The sequence below is a fragment of the Heloderma suspectum genome, chromosome 6 (assembly GCF_057233095.1).
Source record: "Heloderma suspectum isolate Gila_16-S chromosome 6, 16-S_ref, whole genome shotgun sequence".
Lineage (NCBI taxonomy): Eukaryota > Metazoa > Chordata > Lepidosauria > Squamata > Helodermatidae > Heloderma > Heloderma suspectum.
This window is the reverse complement of record NC_139463.1, coordinates 26,422,789-26,441,383: the sequence shown is the minus strand read 5'-3', so window position 1 is coordinate 26,441,383 and position 18,595 is coordinate 26,422,789. Positions and strand designations below refer to the sequence as shown.

At 45.9% G+C, this 18,595-nt stretch overlaps 1 protein-coding gene across 4 annotated transcripts; it reads left to right on the top strand.

Annotated features, from left to right (window-relative positions):
- The first annotated feature begins 4,413 nt into the window (after positions 1-4,413).
- Positions 4,414-17,991, top strand: LOC146340575 (melanin-concentrating hormone receptor 1-like). 4 transcript variants are annotated; one of them, XR_014784074.1, is made up of 5 exons: positions 4,414-4,667; positions 5,684-6,545; positions 9,762-10,304; positions 11,007-11,221; positions 14,185-15,585. XR_014784074.1 is itself a non-coding variant. In XM_084808163.1 (4 exons), the coding sequence occupies exons 2-4, from the start codon at positions 6,088-6,090 to the stop codon at positions 14,402-14,404; spliced, it is 1,221 nt and encodes a 406-aa protein (XP_084664289.1). In that variant the 5' UTR covers positions 4,522-4,667; positions 5,684-6,087; the 3' UTR covers positions 14,405-17,987. The 4 variants fall into 4 exon arrangements, 2 of the variants coding, with proteins under 2 accessions (XP_084664289.1, XP_084664290.1); XR_014784073.1 differs by having other exon boundaries at positions 4,415-4,500; positions 14,185-15,487; XM_084808163.1 differs by lacking the exon at positions 11,007-11,221 and having other exon boundaries at positions 4,522-4,667; positions 14,185-17,987.
- The last annotated feature ends 604 nt before the right edge of the window (positions 17,992-18,595 follow it).

Below are 18,595 nucleotides of genomic sequence, written 5' to 3'. Positions count from 1 at the left end.
CTGGCTCTGTTCATTATGTATCCAGGTGTTGGTTTTGTTTTAAATCTCAGAAATGGAATGATTGTCTAGCTATATAGTATGTAATCCATCTGTTCTTCCTCTCTGCTGCAAGTTTGTGATTGGCTTATCAGGCATTTTCTCATAGCATGAAGAAGCGTATCTGTGAAAAGCAAGTGCAACTGCCAGAAAATACTTTGATGCTGTTTTTTACACTGACCATTGCTGATCCTTTTTAACAAATGGCTGATAGAATATATTCTTTCTCCCAGTCAAGAAGTACAAAATTACCTTTAAGTGATAAGTCATCAAGTCTCTGCAAAATTAAGGAAGATTATCATGTTCCATTGTATTTTCAAAATCTCTGCAGAATGTTGTCCTGATCCAAAGGTGGCAATTTGCACACAGCGGCCTGCTCAGCTCCCAAGCACCAGTCTCCGTCTGGATGAAGTTCTGCATGTGCTTTCCCCCCACCCAATTATGTGCTCAGGAAGCAAATAATTAACTTATGAAATTCATTGCTGCAAATATGACAATGACCACTGGCTTAGGTGGCTTTAAAAGAGAATTAGACAAATTAATGAAAAATAGGTCTGTCAGAATGTATAAGCCTGTATTTATTTGATGGAGATAGATAATGGCTTTGTCTACCATCCTTTAGTGTGAATATTTGCAGAGTAGTTGGTAAAATAATAAAAATAACAAAACTGGGGAGCAGCAGTAAGGCAGTGGAGAACAGCTTGTGTGTGCTAAAGTCTGCCTCGCATCCCCTAAACGAGCCTGCTGTCCTCAAGTGATGCTTTTCTGTGTCCAGTATTGAAATAACTTTCAAGTGCTGATCAGTAAGAACATAAGAAGAGCCATGTTGGAGCAGACTCAAGGCCAATCTAAGTCCAGCATTCTGTTCCCACAGCAACCAACCAGATGCCTGTGGGACACTCACAAGCAGGACATGAGAGCAATAACACCCTCCCACTTGTGTTCCCCAGAAACTGGTGTGCATAGGTATACTGCCTCCGTTACTGGAGGTAATACATAGCCATCATGACTAGTAGCCATTGATAGCCTCATCCTCCATGAATTTGTCTAATCCCCCTTTAAAACTGTCCTTACGGTCAGTGGAAACACAAAAAGAGAGACAAGCCCTGGTGCTTATATATAAAAAAAAAAGGTGTTACCTTGAGGGTGCATTTTTCTGAGGGGATGCCTAAAAAAGAAAAAGCTGTGGACTTTTTATTTTTTCCACACATTTCAATAATTTATGTTTGATTGCAGCTCCTGAAGGATTATCTCTGAAACATGTTGAGCTTATTTAAGAAGAGTTTATTAAAGAATCCTTTTTTTTTTTTTTAAATAAGCACCAGGGCTTGTCTCTCTTTTTGTGCCTTCAGTGTGTTGCTGTTTCCCCTCTTTTTTTCTACCCTTATGGTTGGTGGCCAAAAGTACATCTTGTGGTAGAGAACTACAGTTTAACTGAGCTGTGAGACGGTCCTTTTACCTATCCTGAATCTCCAACCATTTAGCATCATTGGATTACCCCAGGGTGAGATACACAGGTAGGAATCTCAGGACCAGGGGCCAAATCCAGCCCTCCTGGGGTTCAATCCAGGGTCCCCTAGATGGCCACATACCCTTTCTCCATGTAATGTATTCTTGGGGCGGGGGGTACTGTGAGTTAGTTATTGTTTCAGGTGAGACAGGAGCAGTGAGGGATCTTATTATGGCAAATGTCTGTGGCCCACACAGTTAAGAGAACAGCTTGCTTTTGTTCAGCATAGGCTATCTTATTTGCTTCAAGACAGAATGAAAGCTGTTCTGCATAAGAATCCCAGGAAGCAGGTTGACTAACATCAAACTCTTCAATATGTCCAAAAGCAGCCCATTTTGATCTTAATTCTCTCTTTTTTTTAAACACACACACAGGCGTGGTTCAAGTTCTTAAGTGGGCCTAGCTGACTGCTTACCAGTTAGCTGTATTAATTACAGTTCATAATCCTTGCTGCCTGTATAGCTCTCAGTATCCCACCCTCGTTGCCACAAATTGTTGTATAGGCAGAGGGAACAACTGCAAGACTCAGCAGGCCTCAACACAACTGTCCTTTATTTATCACACATAGAACTGCAGAACTCAGCAGAAGCTCCACCCACGGCTGTTACCCCCAACTCTACAGGAGCTGCCAAGTTTCAAAACAATAACTAACCCACACAACCCCCCCCCCAATACATAGCACTCCCATAATTACCAATTGTTTGGTGGTTTCCCAGGTTTTGTGCAGTTTTTTCCGCATTCTAGAATGCTGAAATGCCTCTCCTAAGGTACAATATGCTGACATATTTTTTTTGTATTTTTGCCCCCACCCTCTTTGCCCTTGCCCCACCTGCTACTGGAATGCAGCCCCTGAGAGCTTCTCCAAAACGGAATTCAGCCCCCAGGCTGAACGACGGTCCACATCCCTGCTCTAGTATTATGAGGAAGAAAAATGTTGAGCAGGTTCTGTATGTGAAATTGTTAAGAGTGGTGGGACCCATCTTTTCCTTTTCCTAAAGGAGCAAAATGTTTTGGGCCAGCCTTACCCATGGGTAGATTGGAATACCCTCGCAATGCCTAAAAATTATTTGACAGCACCAACCACTTTTGTGGAGGTGATGGTGGGTTGGTAGGACCCAATCAATGATCAGCACTTTCCAAGCTGACAGACAGTATGGCAGATGTGAATTCTGAACCAGTGCCAGCTTCAGGTATTTGAGGGCTCTTGGGCAAGATACCCTCAGCAGGCCCCTCCCTCAGTGAGTTCACCTTCTCACCACCATTGTCACCAGCTTCTTTGGCTCCTCTTCCTTATCTTTGCTACCACTTGCTTCCTTGAAAGGCAGAGAGCCAGTGAGCAAGCAGGCAGTGGCATCTCCTGCTCCTCCTCTTTACCATCGCGTTTGTCTGGGCCAGAGCGAGAGGCAGGTGAACAAGCAGGTTGCAATGGCGAAGAGGTGGAGCACCTCCAGGGAGCTCTTGTCAGCAGGCCCCTGCTGGGGTATGGGCCCTCAGCAAGTGCCTGACCATGCCTACCTTTGATGCCTGGCCTGTGCTGAACCCTTGCATGCAGCAGTTTGATGCAGTCTATTGCTGTACATAAGGATCTGAGAACGGAGTCCAGTCTCTCTTTGACAAATCCCCTCCTTTCTCACATTGCTCTTCCACATCTCTCTGGCTACAAGCTGAGCGTTTTGCCTCCAGATTTCCACCATATCTAACTCCAGCTGCCTGCTTTGCATCATACTTTCATTCTTTCAGCGCCAAGCCAAGTCCACATTTGCTCCTTTATTTGCCTTTATTTTCAGCAGATCCTTTATTTGCTTTTGGGGAAAAAGCCTCCCCTAGATTAGAGAGCTCTATTGAAAATGCTGCTTGTCAGACAAGGTCAAGGGTACAGAGAGAGGTATATATCTGCTCCATATTTATTAAAGAACTCTTCCTCGGAGGTTCACCAGAGTCCTAGCCAAATTGTACTTTAGCACAGGATTATTTTAATCATTCCCTCTATTTCTGATGTTCAGGCTGTAAGTGCCATTCCTTATGTAGCCAAAACAGCAGCACCCATACACAAGAGGGAGGTATCAGCAGGCTTGGAAGGAACCCTGAGGTTTGCAGAAGTATGAAAAATATTTAGGGAAAAAACCCTAAGTAAGGGGGAAGGGGAACAATAACAGCCCATTTAAAACTGAGCATCCTCAAACACCACAGAATGCTGAGTGACAGTTGAACTAGGGATCCAAACCAGGGGAGAGGGAGAATGGAGTGGCTGGGATCTTGAGCAAAGAGCGCTTCACACTGCAACATTTTGTTGCAGCTCCCATTTGTGTAGTATAGTTTGTTATACTTTTAACAAGTTGTTACCCATCCTGGGCTTCCAGGAGTGGACATCGTATACATTTAAATGAATAATAACAATGCAGTCTATCCCGCCCGCCCCAGTAATTTGGAATTACTGCACCACCATCCCTCCTCACTTGCCACACATGAAAGTCTTCCAAGTTAGAGGGCAGAAATTTCAGACAACCTTCCCTTCCTCTTCCCTCCCTATTCCTTTTTCCTTGTGTGGTGCCTTTAAACCTGTGGATAGGTACTGTCTTCTGTCTGTCTTCTTTTATTAATTATTTATAACAATCCCCAGGAGTCTTTTTTGGCTGAGGAGCGGGATAAAAATACTGTGAATAAATAAATAAACCTGAATCAGTGCATTATTTATTTATTTATTTTGTAAAGGAAGAAAAATAGGCACTGGAGAAAAAGAGAGAAAGGAGGCGATGAAATGATTCTGGCGTATATGGGGCTGGATTAAAAAAAATAAAATTAATAATAGATCCAGAAGGTTATTCCCACCTCCAGCGGAATGAAGGCACTGGGCGTAAACTAACGGAGGAGTAAACTAATGACTGGCAGCGAAGTGACACGCCGGATATCCACGCAAATAGACCCACGCAAGGGAGATGGAGCAAACAGGGGAGGTAGGGTGAGGATTTGAGCGGGGCGCGCGTCCATACGAACGAACTCTCTCTCCACTCACACTCACACACGCGCGTCTGCGGCGGCAACGCGGTTAATGGCCGCAGCAGGAAGGAACACGCGGTGGTCTTCGCGGAGGAACAGGCAGCCTGGGAAATTGAGCTTATAGGTACGCCACGAGGAGAAGCGGCGGGTGTGTGCGTGAGAGAGAGCGGCACTGTTGCTGCGGTTTGCCATGGAAGGTGGGGGGGTGGCTTCATCACACACCCCACCCTAGGACGCCAAGAATAAGCTGGAGATCGTCTTCTCCAAAACGAAACCGGAGTGACGCCGCTTAGGCGAGCGCGTGGAGCGGGGTGGCGAAGAGAGAGAGGGAACAAGACGCAGTCACACCGGCCTCCCCGGGGCATTGTCGTCGTCCCCCAGCCCCCGAGCTCGCGTGGTGCAACTTCGCCTCGCAGTTTCGTGATTTACTCGGGGTGAGGGTGGGTAGGAGGAGCTCCTGCCCCTTCTGTTGCCCATCCCATCCTTCTGTTGAAGCACCGAGGGCTCCTCCGTCTGTCTGATAAAGGGAGACTGTCTCCGCCCGCTGCAAGCTGAAAACCTGAGACGAGCATGCTATAGACGGGGCCTGCCTCCCGTGGGACTGAGGCTGGTGGGTGGGACTGCGAGGGGTGAGCAAGAGGGGCCGCTAGGACTTGGGGTGTGCCTAACGGCCTGTTAGGCCACAAGGCCAGCCGCCAAGTGTGGGGTGGGGCACTGGTCCCATCCAGTCCCGAGAAAGCCCAAGTGATCCCCCTGTCTCATTGTCAAGACTTTTGGGATGCGGTGGTGAGGCTGAAGCTGCAGGAAACCAGTCATCACAGGGACCTCACGGCAGAGTTGTTCCTACTGGCCCAGTAAAGCTGCTCTAGTTGTAGCCGGTAGCCAGGGACTCTACTGAATTCTGTAGAATGGGAGCAACTGCCCACCATCGCTGAACACAAAGGCAGATGGAACTCTTGTTTATTGAATGTTATATCATCTAGACTGTGCTAAGGAATCCAGACATTGAATTGTTTCGTTTGTGGAGTTGAGTGAGCCAACCTCAAGGCAGGTTATAGATCCACTCCTGTTGCAATGCATGAGCCATTTCTGGTTGTGTTAACTTTGGTCATTTGGTTTTTTATTTGTTTTAAAATACAGGGAACGAACGGAGAGACCTGGATTCGTCTCCCACCAGAGCACAGCATGCAAGAGGAAGTCCAAGAGGTAAAGGGAACATCTCTTCTATGCAGAGAGACACTGATTTAGAACTGGCGTACAGGACAGACTGCACAGCGCTGGGGACAAGAAGAATCCTCTATCATGGAGCCCAACTTCACTGAGTGTGCACATCCCCTTTTGATAATATATCTCCCACCAGAACCTGGGCAGCATCCTTTGGCCCCAAACATAGGGTTTCTTCTTAGCGAGAAGGCGGGCACTGTGCAAGTTTAGGCAGAGGTGACATTCATCTCTTTCACCCTACTCCCTCAGGTTCATTTGAATGGCCATGTTGGAGCCTCCTTGGTTACCAAGGCAGCTTCACCCGTTACCTAGGGTCTATCATGGCAATTTTGCAGGACAGAGTCCGTGAATTCTCTCTCGGGTTCAACATTTCACCTGGAGTTCCTAATCCGCTGATATTGAACCAGTCTCTAAGGGACTTGGAACCGGAGTTGTGGTGCTCCGAGGGCCCTCCCTCTGGGGACAGCTCCCCGGGTCCAGCCGTCTCCTTAGTGCTGCCCATCATCTACGCCCTCATCTGTGCCTGCGGTGTCCTGGCCAATGGACTGGTGATCTCTGTGGTGCTGGGCTGCAAGCAGAAGATCGTATCGGACATCTACATTCTGAACCTGGCAGTCGCCGACTTGCTGTTCCTGCTTGGGATGCCGTTCGTCATCCATCAACTCCTTCAAGAGCGAGGCTGGGTTTTCGGGGAGTTTCTCTGCTGGGCTGCGACCACCATCGACCTCAACAACCAGTTCAGCAGTGTGGCCATTGTTACTCTGCTCTGCATAGACAGGTAGGAGCCAGGATAATGGAGGAGGAAAAGGTGGTGTGTGTGTGTGTGTTTGGGGGGTGGGGAAGAAGATAGGAAGCTGCCTTATGCTTAGATTATTTGCTCATCTAGCCCAGTATTGTTGACACTGACTGGCAGTGGCTGTCCAGGTTTTCAGGCAGGGTTTTTTCCAGCCTTTACCTGAAGATACCAGGGATTGAACCTGTGACCTTGGGCAGGCAAAGCAAGTGCTCCGCCACTGAGCTACAGCCCCACTCCTGAAGTCCTCATTTGGCAGGGACTCAAAAGGGAGGGACCGTAACTCAGTGAGAGAGCAGATCCTTTGCATGGAGATGGTCCCAAGTTCAATTCCTGGCGTTGCTCCTTAACAAGATTACGTAGCAGGGGATGGGAAAGCCTTTGCCTCAGGCTGGGGAGAGCCACTGCTGGGCAGAATATTGAGCTAAGTGGACAAACAGCCTATCCAGGGGTGTATCCAGCATGTTGACAATGGACTTTCTATTTTTAAATTGTATTTATTTATTATTATATTTATATCCCACCCTTTTTGCGCTAAAGAACCCAAGGCAGCTTACATGTTCCCCCTCCTCTCCATTTTATCCTCACAACAACCCTGTGAGGTGGCTAGGCTGAGAGTCAGTGGCTGGCCCAAAGTCACCCAGTGAGCTTCATAGCTGAGTGGGGAATAGAACCGGGATCTCCCAAGTCCCAGATCCAACACTCTAACCACTACACCCCCCTCTCTCTTTAGCAAAATCAGTCATGATGGGGCCCTGATCCAGCAATATTTTTTTCTAGAAACCCCCACCCCAAGAAGCTATTTGCCCCTCTTCCCCCAGTGATATTTGTTGCAAATAGAACCTTTGAGAGCAAGGAGCACCTTCAGGTGGGATTTTTTTGGCAGGAAAAATGACACAGGGAAAGGGTTAACCCTCCCTCTGGCTATGCCTTGGCCTTAATCTGGATCAGGGCCTGCTGCCAGAGTTTTGCTTTTGCTAGGGAAAAGAGAGAGAGAGAAAGTCTGGTTGTGAGCATGCTTTTGGAAGAACGTGCTTAACCTAACTTGTAGCTGGGCCTTGAAAAGTTAGCTTATGCACCATGCAAAACAGTATAGGTTGCAGCACCAGTCTTCCCCAACTTGATGCCCTCCAGATGGGTTGGACTACAACTCCCATCATCCCCAGACAGCATGCCATGGGTTGCGCTGACACAAAGAAATGCTGACTATTCACTCTTTGAAAAAAAAGAGAAAAGAAAAAAAGTCTTGAGTTGGAGTCAGGCTTTCATATTTTCATAGTGACAGGTGAATGGCCATTAGTGAAGCATGGCCCTAGAAAACAGCAGTGCTAGGAGCATCTGGTGCTCTGTGTCCTTGCGGGGCAGGAAAGTGGCCCACCTTGAAGATGGTTGGGCCAGCCCCAGTCACTTCTACCCTTTGGTGGCACACACACACAGTGGCAAGCAGGAGGTAGGAAACATTTCTGCTACCATGGAAACACATTTTCAGGGAATGATGGCATTTCTTTTAAAAATATAACATCTGATTAAGCATCGAGCTTTAGAAGGTTGCGGGACTAGAACCAGACGTTGCATTTTGTTAAGCTGTTGAAGTCAATGGGAGGGAAATTGTGCCAGGTTTGGGGCTGGTGTAAAAGTTACACCGTCAATGGAGGCATGGCAGTGGATTGAAGGAGTATAGCAGGGTACAGAACCTTATGCCTGGGGGCCAAATCTGGCCCAGCTGGGGTCCCAGTTCAGCCCACCAGGGTTCCCTGGATGGCCATGCCCCCTTTCCCCCAACCACCAATCATTTGATGGTTTCTGGGCTTTTGTGCAGTTTTCCTAAAAGGTCTCTCCTAAGCCCATGAGAGCTTCTCCAAAATGGAATTTGGCGGCCCTTGGGCTAAAATAGGTTCTGCTGCCCTGGAGTATAGGACATGTAAATGTGCCACTTTGCTGTGCCACCCAAGCCCTGCCCACAATGCCACTAGTGGAGTGTTTTGCTGGCATATCCTGGGCATTCCACCACTGTATGTGTCGTGGTGGCGTATCTGGCATTCCACCAGCATAGCAGAGCTTCCTACAGCCCCTCAGCAGACAGCTTTTCAGCCTTGCAAATCTTAGGCACCAGGAAACGTCTTCCCTGTTTTCCTGAGTTTTTAGTTAACATCTGTGATCTTTATTAGAGGTGCTTCCAGATGAAGGACTCCTAACACTACTAGTCAAGAGACATTGCACAGCTATTCTCCCTTTTCTTCCCTGATGGATTTGTTCTGTTTTTTGAAGAAGCGGTGGGGAAACATGGGAGGGTTAGAAGTTGAAAGTGTCATCATTTGGACCCTCTGTAAAATTCCACAAATGAGTCAGTAAATGGCATTATTAGCCTGCACTGCCGATTTTATACAACTGCACAGCTGTTTTAATTTATTTTATTTTAGTAGTGGTAGTTTTCATTGTGAAATTTTATTTTATTTTGAAATAAAGTTAACAAAATAAAGGCAACAAAAAGAACATACATAATAATAAATCAAAATCACTAAAGAAACAAAGGAATGTGCTAATTATAATTCTTAGTCTATGACTGATATGCTAATGGAACATCTACAGTAAAATGGCCTAAGTAGGAACTCAGTATCTAAAGAAAGAATAGAAGTAGTTTGGGGATGTTTTTAACTGTGAGTGTTAATCTGCATTGTAAGCTGCCTGAATGGAATGGTGGCCTAGAACATTTAAAAATAAATAAATTAAACAAATCCATACCCAGGTAGCTTAGACTTGGGAGATGGGGGGAGAGAAGAGATTTTCAGGAGAAAAATGGCATGAGAGAAAAGGCTTAAGAAGCCCTTCTGTCCCCCACTACCTCAATCTTGGTCTTCTACTTCAGATGGAAGCCTTTGTGGCTGCATTATATAAAACAGAAAAAGTTTCCTTCCTGCCCCCCAGCACAAATAATCATGACGTATGAATTATCCTGGCTCGGTGTATGTATCACCCTTCCGTAACTTGGTGCCTTCCAGATGTGCTGGACTACAGCTCCCAGAACCCCCAGCCAGTTATGCTGGGATTCTGGGAGTTGTAGTCCAACCCATCTGGAAGGCACCAAGTTAGGGAAAGGTGATGCATACATACGTTGTGGATATTTGGACATGCTGTTTCCTACTTGGAACATGCTGACCAGTGTCTTATATATGCTTGATTCCAACATGTCTCTCTCCCCAGATATGTGGCAGTGGTGTACTCCTCCACCATTGGTCAGAAACGGACTTTGCGCTGCACAGCTCTGATCAACGCCAGTGTATGGGCTGGAAGCTTAGTTCTGGCTACGCCTGCAATGCTGTATGCCCGGGTGCATTGGGACAACAAGACTGAGATCTGCCTCATTGACTTACCAGGTCCCCACAGCATGTACTGGTACACCCTCTATCAGTCACTAGTGGCCTTCCTCCTGCCTTTGCTGGTGATGACTGTGTTGTATTCCTTGACTTTGCACCACCTCTTCCGTGCCATGCGCCGCGTTAATCGGAAGGCGTCTGCCCGCAGCCGGAAGGTGACCCGCATGGCGCTCACAATCATTGCAGCCTTCTTTGTTTGCTGGACTCCTTACCATGTGCTACAGCTGGTCAACCTCACGGCCACCCCCTCAGCTGTGTTCTTCTACCTGTACCAGGCTGCTATTTGCCTCAGCTACGCCCACAGCTGTGTCAGCCCCATCCTTGTTATTTTCTGCACTGAATTCTTTCGTGACAGGATGGCCCAATCCAGGTGGGAGCAAGGAGCAGGAGGGGACCCAGTGGGAGAAGGGAACTTGGTGGAAGGGGAACTCCCAGTCATCAGAGGGATCATGGTAGACATGACCTGCTTTGCACGTAACAACAACCCAGAGTATGGGTTGAGTATGAGTTGTGGTTGAATCATGGATTGCTGTTGAATCATGGGTTTTTGTTACGTGCAAACCCTCTGCTATGGTTTAACTATGGGTTGTTAACCATGAACAACTCAGGAAGAGAACCATGGTTTGTGGTTAGATTGTGAGAATTTAAGTACAAATATAGAACAGCATGGTTCAGGAGGCTGTTATCAGGAGACCTTTGTGCCTGGCTGTTCAGTTTCCTGTTGATGGGCAATAGTTCTTATGGTTCTTTATCTTTAAACGGGTTTGGACTGGACAGCTCTTCAAACAGAGGACTGTCTCCTATAAAAGAGGACACGTGGTTACCCTAGGATAAGCTAGCAGAGAGAAAAAGGGAAATTTGCAGTGTAAGCTAAGGGGAAGGTGATAGGAAAGAGGTTGGAGAGTCAGGTTGGCTGCCATTAAAGTCCTGAAGAGGGTATATAGAGCATTGTGGCTACTGGTGGGGCATTGTGCAGCAGCAGTGGCAAAAGGGACCTTCGAAATGTGGATCTGCTTCTAAATTAAAAAATGAATCCCTGGCAACGTTACATTCACTACATTCTCCCATCTAGGCCCTACCTGCACGAGCCTTTTACTCCAGGACGGCTGTGAGTCGAGGTCCCTCGGGACAGATGACGCAGTCACCACTTCACAGCCATCCGTGGTTTTCTCCCAGAAACTGCGGATTTCCGAGCTGGTGTTTTGCTGCGATTGTTTGGGTTTGCTGCTGGTTTCCCCATGGTTGCGGGCTGTCTGTCCCTTCTCTGAACTGACTTCGCATTTTGCGGTGGGTGTGTTGTAGGCGTGCATACTGCTTGCATCGCTCTGTGATGCCCCTTTACTCCTCCCATGCCTTCGCAACTTCGCAGTTACAGAGGCACAGAGAGGTGTTCTCAGTTGTTTAATCACGTTTTCGCACATTTTTACAGCTTCGTGTCTTTGCAGTGGTTGCTGTTGGACTCAGTGCCCAAGGGCTGGGGGAGGGGGGTCTTGGGAGAGAACCATCTTCACTCTGGCTACTATTTTGGAGCGATGGGTAGGCATGTACTGCTCACGCTTGTGAGTGTGAACCATCGTGAGAGTCTCAGGCTAGGGAACTGATCGCATGGAAATGAAGGAGCACAGAACAACCAATTTTTAACTAAGGAGGGAGGGAAAGACACAACAGAATCCCTAAAATACAAAACAGCCAATGAAATGTTGCACCCCCATGCTCATGGGACTGCACAGCTGCGCATTTAAGTATAATGGCAAAAAAAAAAGGTCACGGCAATTGTTAGGGAAGCGCGCAGTAAATCACAAGTGTATTGCAGGGGATGCTAGTTCGAAGCCACGTTGCTGTGCAGTTGTGACAGGGTGGGGGGTGAAAGCGGTGCCATGTAGATGGGGTCCTAGACTTACCTCTGTACGATGATTAGCCTCAGGGAGCATTACTGTATGTGCCCTCATCTCAGCCCATTAGATGAGAGATGGGGCCTTTGTGGGGAGAGCACCTAGGCTGTGGGATTCTCACCCAGTAGAGATCCATCAGGGCTCCTCTTTGGCTTCTTTTCACCATCAGTTAAAAAAAATTCTTTTTTATACGGCCTTTCATGTTCAATGTTACTGCTGCTGTGTTTTTACGTTTTTAGATCGCTGCTCTTAGCTGAATGATAGTGTTTTTTCAGTCTGTGCTTTTTTTGTCATGAACTTCTTTCTTATATTTCTTACGTTGTGAGGATACTCTGAGTGCTCTATGAGCAGAAAAGTGGGGTACAAATTATAAATTAAGTGAGTGAGTGGTTGATACACAGTTATTAGGGTTGTGGGGGGTATATTTTACCTGTAAGTCAGAAGTCATATCTAGAGTAGAGCAGTCCTACAGTGTTCCCTTCCCTTTGTCTCATTTACTGACAGACATGTTTATTTACTTATTGCACTTTTAGAATGTCCAATAACCAGAGTTCTCCGGGTAGTATACAGGTAAATTAAAAACATGACATACAAACAATAAACAATGGTAAAAACAGCACATAATAAAACCAAGATAAAACAAGCAGCAAAGGGTAAAAACAATGCAGCACGTAAAACCAAAGTAAAACCAGCAGTGAAAGTTAAAAGAAAGTGTGAAGATCTAAAAGCACTAAAACAGTTCTTTAAAAGCCTGGGAGAATAAAAAGATATGCACATGGCACCGAAAAGTTACTTCCAAGCTGGACTACTGTAATGCATTTTCCATAGGGCTGCCTTTGAAGACAGTTTGGAAACTTCAACTGATGCAAAATGCAACTGCTAGTGGGAGCTGGAACATCTGAGCATGTAACCCCAGTTGTGCTGGTCACCAGTCCATTTCTGGGCCCAGTTCAAAGTGCTGGTGTTAACATTCAGAGCCCTAAATGGCTTGGGACCAGGTTACCTTAAGGACTGCTTTCACCCACATGGCCCTGGCCTTTCACTAAGATCTGCTTTGGAGGCCCTGTGTGAGTGCCTGTGGATAAAATCAGTTACGCTGGTGAGTGCAAGGGACAGGGCCTTCTCAGTTGTAGCCCCACAGTTGTGGGACTCTTGTAACTGACAATGCTTGGTCCTTTTGCTACAGGCCTTTAGGATGGTCTTGAGAAGGCGTCATTGTAGCCTTTCCCTCAGAATGCAAATGGCTTATGCGATTCACAGCAGTTTTTCTTGTGTGTTGCACTCCTAGTTGATGTGCCTGGTTTACACCGATTTGATGTGCATAATTTGTTATCTTCTGTCAATCTTCTTCTGTATGCTGCTTTGTGAGGGCTTGGCTCTAAAAAGCAGCTTATAAATACTGACGATGACGATGATGACTGTGGAAGTAGGGATGGGGTGGCCCAGCTCCCAGCAGTGTAAACAGGGATGAACAATGACCAAAGTAGGCTGCCACCACCCCATACGTCCACCCCAACCTAAGCCAGGGAACATTCAGGCCTTACAGGACACCCTTAGGACTTAGAAATAAGGGCCCAAGCCGGCACCCTTTATCACAAAGTCCTAGACCTGAAACCTTAAAAGGTACTAAGGCTTAATTGGAATAAAGCACAGACTTTCATTTATGATAGGTGGTAAGTTTATTTACAAAAAAGGAAAGGGAAAAGGGATACAACAAAACAGAGCAGTCTTTGGAAACAATACTGAGAGGCAAAGAACAACAACTACTTGAACCAGATTATACTCACCTAGTATAATCTGGGTCTTCAAATAGGACAGAATCCAAATTGTGACACTGAGAGTCACAAGCCAAAAGCAAGACTGAGATAACACCAAACCAGACAAAGAGCAGCAGTAGCCCTGCTGACTTTATACTCAAGAGCTTTGGACAAATGTGAGTTGAGCTTCTGCAGCCAATCAAGAGTCTGAATAGTTTCCCCAGGCTTTCGGGTTGGGTGGGTGGAAAGTTCTTACAGAAACCCAGCTGAAATCATTCCATCTAATTGGCAAGAGTTCTGCTCTAGCCTTGAAGACCTTGAAGCCAGAACAGTATGAGATAACACACGCAGGTGGTTTAACGAGTATATGTAGGCCCATCTTCATGAAATGGAGTGTTTACAGTCAGCTAGAACATACACAAAAAGAAAATGGATTTCTTGACAATGGTCATTCTCATCCTCATCATCCTATGCACAGTTAACCTGGGAGAAAGCCCCACTGAACACAGTGGAGCTTGCTTCTGAGTAAAGATGCACAGATGCTGTAAATATTATACATAAAATAAATAGATAACATCTGATTGTCTCTCTATTTCCACAGGTATTGCAGATTTCTCACCAGGTGGAGGGCTATACGGGAAAGTCCTTGGTTTTCTTCCCCAGAAATTACAACGATGATGTACAGCCCACAAGTGAGCCATACTGTGTCTCCATCATGCAGCAGCCATCCATTTGGGATGGAAATGCCTTTGTGCTCCATGAGCGAGACCACCAGTGTCAGTGTGGCTGTCAATGGGCATGAGGAACTCAATGGGGTTTAAGAAGCCTCTGTGGTGGTTTTTGTTTGTTTGGACATCGTCATGAGGATATTCCTCCTGCAACACTGGTGCATTGCTTGCTGCAGTTCCGAAGGGGATTCAGATGGTGATGAGAAAGAGAAACACACCATAGAATTTTAGAGTTGGGAGGGGTCATGGTGGTCATCTAGTCCAGCCCCCTGCTCAATACAGGATCTGCAACACAGGATGCAGCTATAGCATCTTTGAGAAATGGCCGTCCAGCCTCTGCTTAGGTACCTCCAGCAAAGGAGAGGCCACAACCTCCTGAGGCTGTCTGTTCTACTTCTTCCACTGTCAAACAGCTCTCACCTTTAAGAAGTTTCTCCTGATGTTTAGCCAAAATCTCCTTCCTGGCCTTTTCCCACCCATTGGTTCTTGTCCTGTCCTGTGGAGCTACAGAGAACAAGTTTGTTCAACCTTCTGCATGACAGTCTTTCAGATACTTGAAGATCGTTATCGTGCCTCCTCTTAACCTTCTCTTCCCCAAGCTAAATGTACCGATCTCTTTCAACTTTTCCTCATAGGACTTGGTTTCCAGACCCACACCATCCTGGTTACCTTCTTCAGGATGCACTCTAGTTTGTCAATGTCCTTCTTAAAATATGGCACCCAGAACAGGACACCAGGTGCCTCCAGTCGCAGGAGGGCTATTGTCAAAAATCACTGGACCTCATTGTTGGACAAAAGGGATCAAGTTTTTAATCTGAGGAGCACCTTTCATTTATTGTCTGGAGAAAATTTGATGAGGACATTTTGTGTTGGGGGGTGGGGTGGGTTATGGCTGGGAATAACTTTATAATGTCCTGCACTGGATGTGATAATGCATTGTGGGCAATCCTTTCAACTTCCAGCAGAATTGTAAGGAAGTAGAGAAAAGTCTGAGTAAGAAAGCCCATGCATAAAAGTTTATGAAGCTGAAAACAAAATGTCAGAAATGTCTGGGAATCCTTCCTGATAGGGAGGAGAAGCCCTTGAAGGAAAGGCTGGAAGGGTGTTGTAATACTAACAGCAAAAGACTGATCATGTTTATGGACTTGTAGAAAAGATCACAGATGTAATTATGCCATATCTAAAAGAAGAAATGGTGAATGCTGTATTACAGGGGTGATTGTCTAACAACCGTGAAAACTAAAACTGTGCCCCAGTCCCTCAATTACACTGCTGAAAAAGAATGCTTGGGGAAAACCCTGGGATGGATTTTTGTGTCATGGAACTTGTGAGCTTGGTTCTGCTTACTGATCACAAATTCCTGGACTGAGCATGTGCTCAGAGGCACCCTGTTCATTTCTTTATGTATTAGTGTATATCCACCCAGCTGAGCCACTATTTTGCTTCTGATGGATCTTGGGGTTCTGGTAAAAAGTAGATTCCGCAACCCTGACATCTGTCACCCTTGCTATATTGGACCCTTGGCTTTGATTGTTTGTACATCTGTTGGGGAAATCCTAACCATGTGTGCTTGGAAGTAAGTCCCATTGAGCCTGGAGGGTTTTATTGAATAACCTTGTTCAGGATCAAATGGTAAGTTAGATCAAATCTAAAACTACTTTTGTAATAGAAGCACTCCCCCCCGTCAGGTACTCTCTATTTGATAGAGGTTTAGAAAATTGTACATGAGGTTGTATCCAGTGTTAGTCCTACTTAAAGTAAATCCATTGATATAAATGGGACTCCCATTCATTTCAATGGGTCTACTCTACGAGTAACATTGCATACAACCCTCAGTACAGGGGTGGGAGGGAAACTGCAAAAGAGAAGTGTCCTGTCCCTCCCAAATCATACTAGAACTTGGAGGACAGCCAATGAAAGTGATTGGCATGAGATTTGGGACATACAAAAGAGAGCCCTTCTTCACAGAGCACATAATTAATCTGTAGAACTCTCTGTCATGGAATGTGATGATGGCACTACCTTAGAGGGGAGTAAGGTCTATGATGGCTAAATAGAACTTCCATATTCAGGAGTACTATGGATTATGACACTGGATACAAGTTGCTGGGGAGAAACACAGCAGAGGAGGGCTATTGCCCTTGTGTCCTGCTTGTGGGTTTCCTGCTTGTGTGGTTGGCCACTGTGTGAAGCAGGATGTTGGACTAGTTCAGAGATGTTTCAGCCCAAGGGCAAAATTTCATTCTGGAGAAGCTCTCAGGGGCCACGTTCCTGTGGTGGTCAGGGCTAAAGGGAAATGGGGCAGGGCCAAAATACGAAACAATACCAGCATATTTTAGTTTAAAGCCCTTACTGCCAGTAACTAAGCCTTAGGAGAGGCATTTCAGCCTTTTAGAATGGGGGAAAACCAAAATGATTGGTGGTTGGGAAGAGGCGTAGGACTAGGGGAAAGGGGTGTGGCTACTGGGGAAGCCTTAAGGGCCGGATTTGGCCCATGGACCTAACGTACTGCACCCCTGGTCTAGATGGGCCTTTGATCTGATCCAGCAGAGCTCTTTTGATATTCCACATCCAATCCAGATCGTATCTGTTCATAGAAGCATACTGATCAGCCACAGATCATTCTGCAACTGCCAATGGCTGTACATGGGAATATGCACCCATGTACTAATTCCAATTATGTACAAGGAGGAGCGGGGAAAGCATACTTATTAACAAAAGCCCTGTGTTTATGATTATGCAATGCTCTCTCTCTAGTATGCGAGTCAGGTTGGTGATGTGAGGCTTATCCAAATGATATACTGGTAGATGGATACCTAAAACATTTCTGGATGTGATGATTTGGGAAACAATTTTTTTTTTTATTTTACAAAAATTACATTTTGGAGGGTGGAAGGGAGTCTTGGCCTCCGATAGCCCAAATTGCGTTTGGTTTTTTTTTTTGTTTTTAAGAGGAGTCTTTGCTGTATAAATCCTATAGTCCTTGGAATAGTGTCCCAGGGACCATAAGATATAGTGGATCTCCTCCTCAAAAGTCTGAGAGAGAGCATTTCTGCACAAGGCTTTTATTGCACGCTTGTCATTGGTCATTCACGGAAGGTTACAGGTCCTGTACATGATGACGTCAACCTCCAGGGCATCTCCCGCGCTTTCTGACCTTTATCCTGGTTTTTAAAAGTTCAGGAATAATGTAGTAATTACTGTTAATCTGCTTTAATTACCATGTGAAATTGCGCACTGTGCCATCTAGTGGCTGTATAATAAAACATATAGAACTTGCAAAGGAAATCCCAGGGAAAAAGCCAGTGTCAGCCCTTGTAAGGAGCCGATTTTATTCCCATAAAGAATCCGAAAGTAGAAGCCCCGATTAAGTTGCAAGATAGAAAGCCTGGCATGGAGAAGCCCAGAGAATTCTGTCCTTGGAGGAAGAGATCTGACCTCCCTGCCCTTGTGGAAATGTCTACTACGCTCACCTCTCCAACGTTGGAAAACTCTGAACTGGAACATAGGATTGCTCTACCCTTAACATTTAAGAGACCAGCATCACAGTGGACTTCAAGAACTCCCTATTTCTTCTGTGATGTACACTCCTGATTGCAGGCTGGTAGAAAACAGGAAATGAATAATGAAATTCATACTGGAGAAATATAGAGAATTAAATGAAACAAGGGATTTCAATTAGACTGGCACTCAGTTTGTCTGATTTATTTCAGCCTCCCAATATTGAGGAATTAATCTTCCGGTAATTATTATTTTTCCTCATAGCCATTCTCTGAACTATGACAAGTCTCGCCAGGGTGTTCACTTGAAGTAAGGAGAAATCTGTCAAATCGATGGAATTTCTGTGAGGTGGACACATTAGACTAGAGCACCTAAAAGTGTTATTTGCTAAAAGTGCCATTTGTCAATATCACCTGCGGGCTGGGATTTTCAACAAACCTGGCTCTAAACCATTTTTTTTACCTATTGCAATTTCTTTCTCTGTATTCGCTCTTTTTGTGAGGCCAGACTCTGAAGGGAAGATCAGCCATCTGGCCTGCTTTGTCATTTAACTAGTCCAGAGGTTGCAAAATTTGACAAGGACCGGGCTACCCATGAGTCAAAGGCAGAGAACCTGTGGTCCTCCAGATCTTGTTGGACTGTGGGCTGCTTCGCATGGAGTTTTTTAGTGCAATTGTCATTCTCCGGCCATGGTTCCCCCCCCACGCTTTACACAACGCTGTTGCCCTGCAGCTGTTGTCCTGTCTCTTCCCCCCCAACCCATTTCCCCGTGTTATTTCTTAA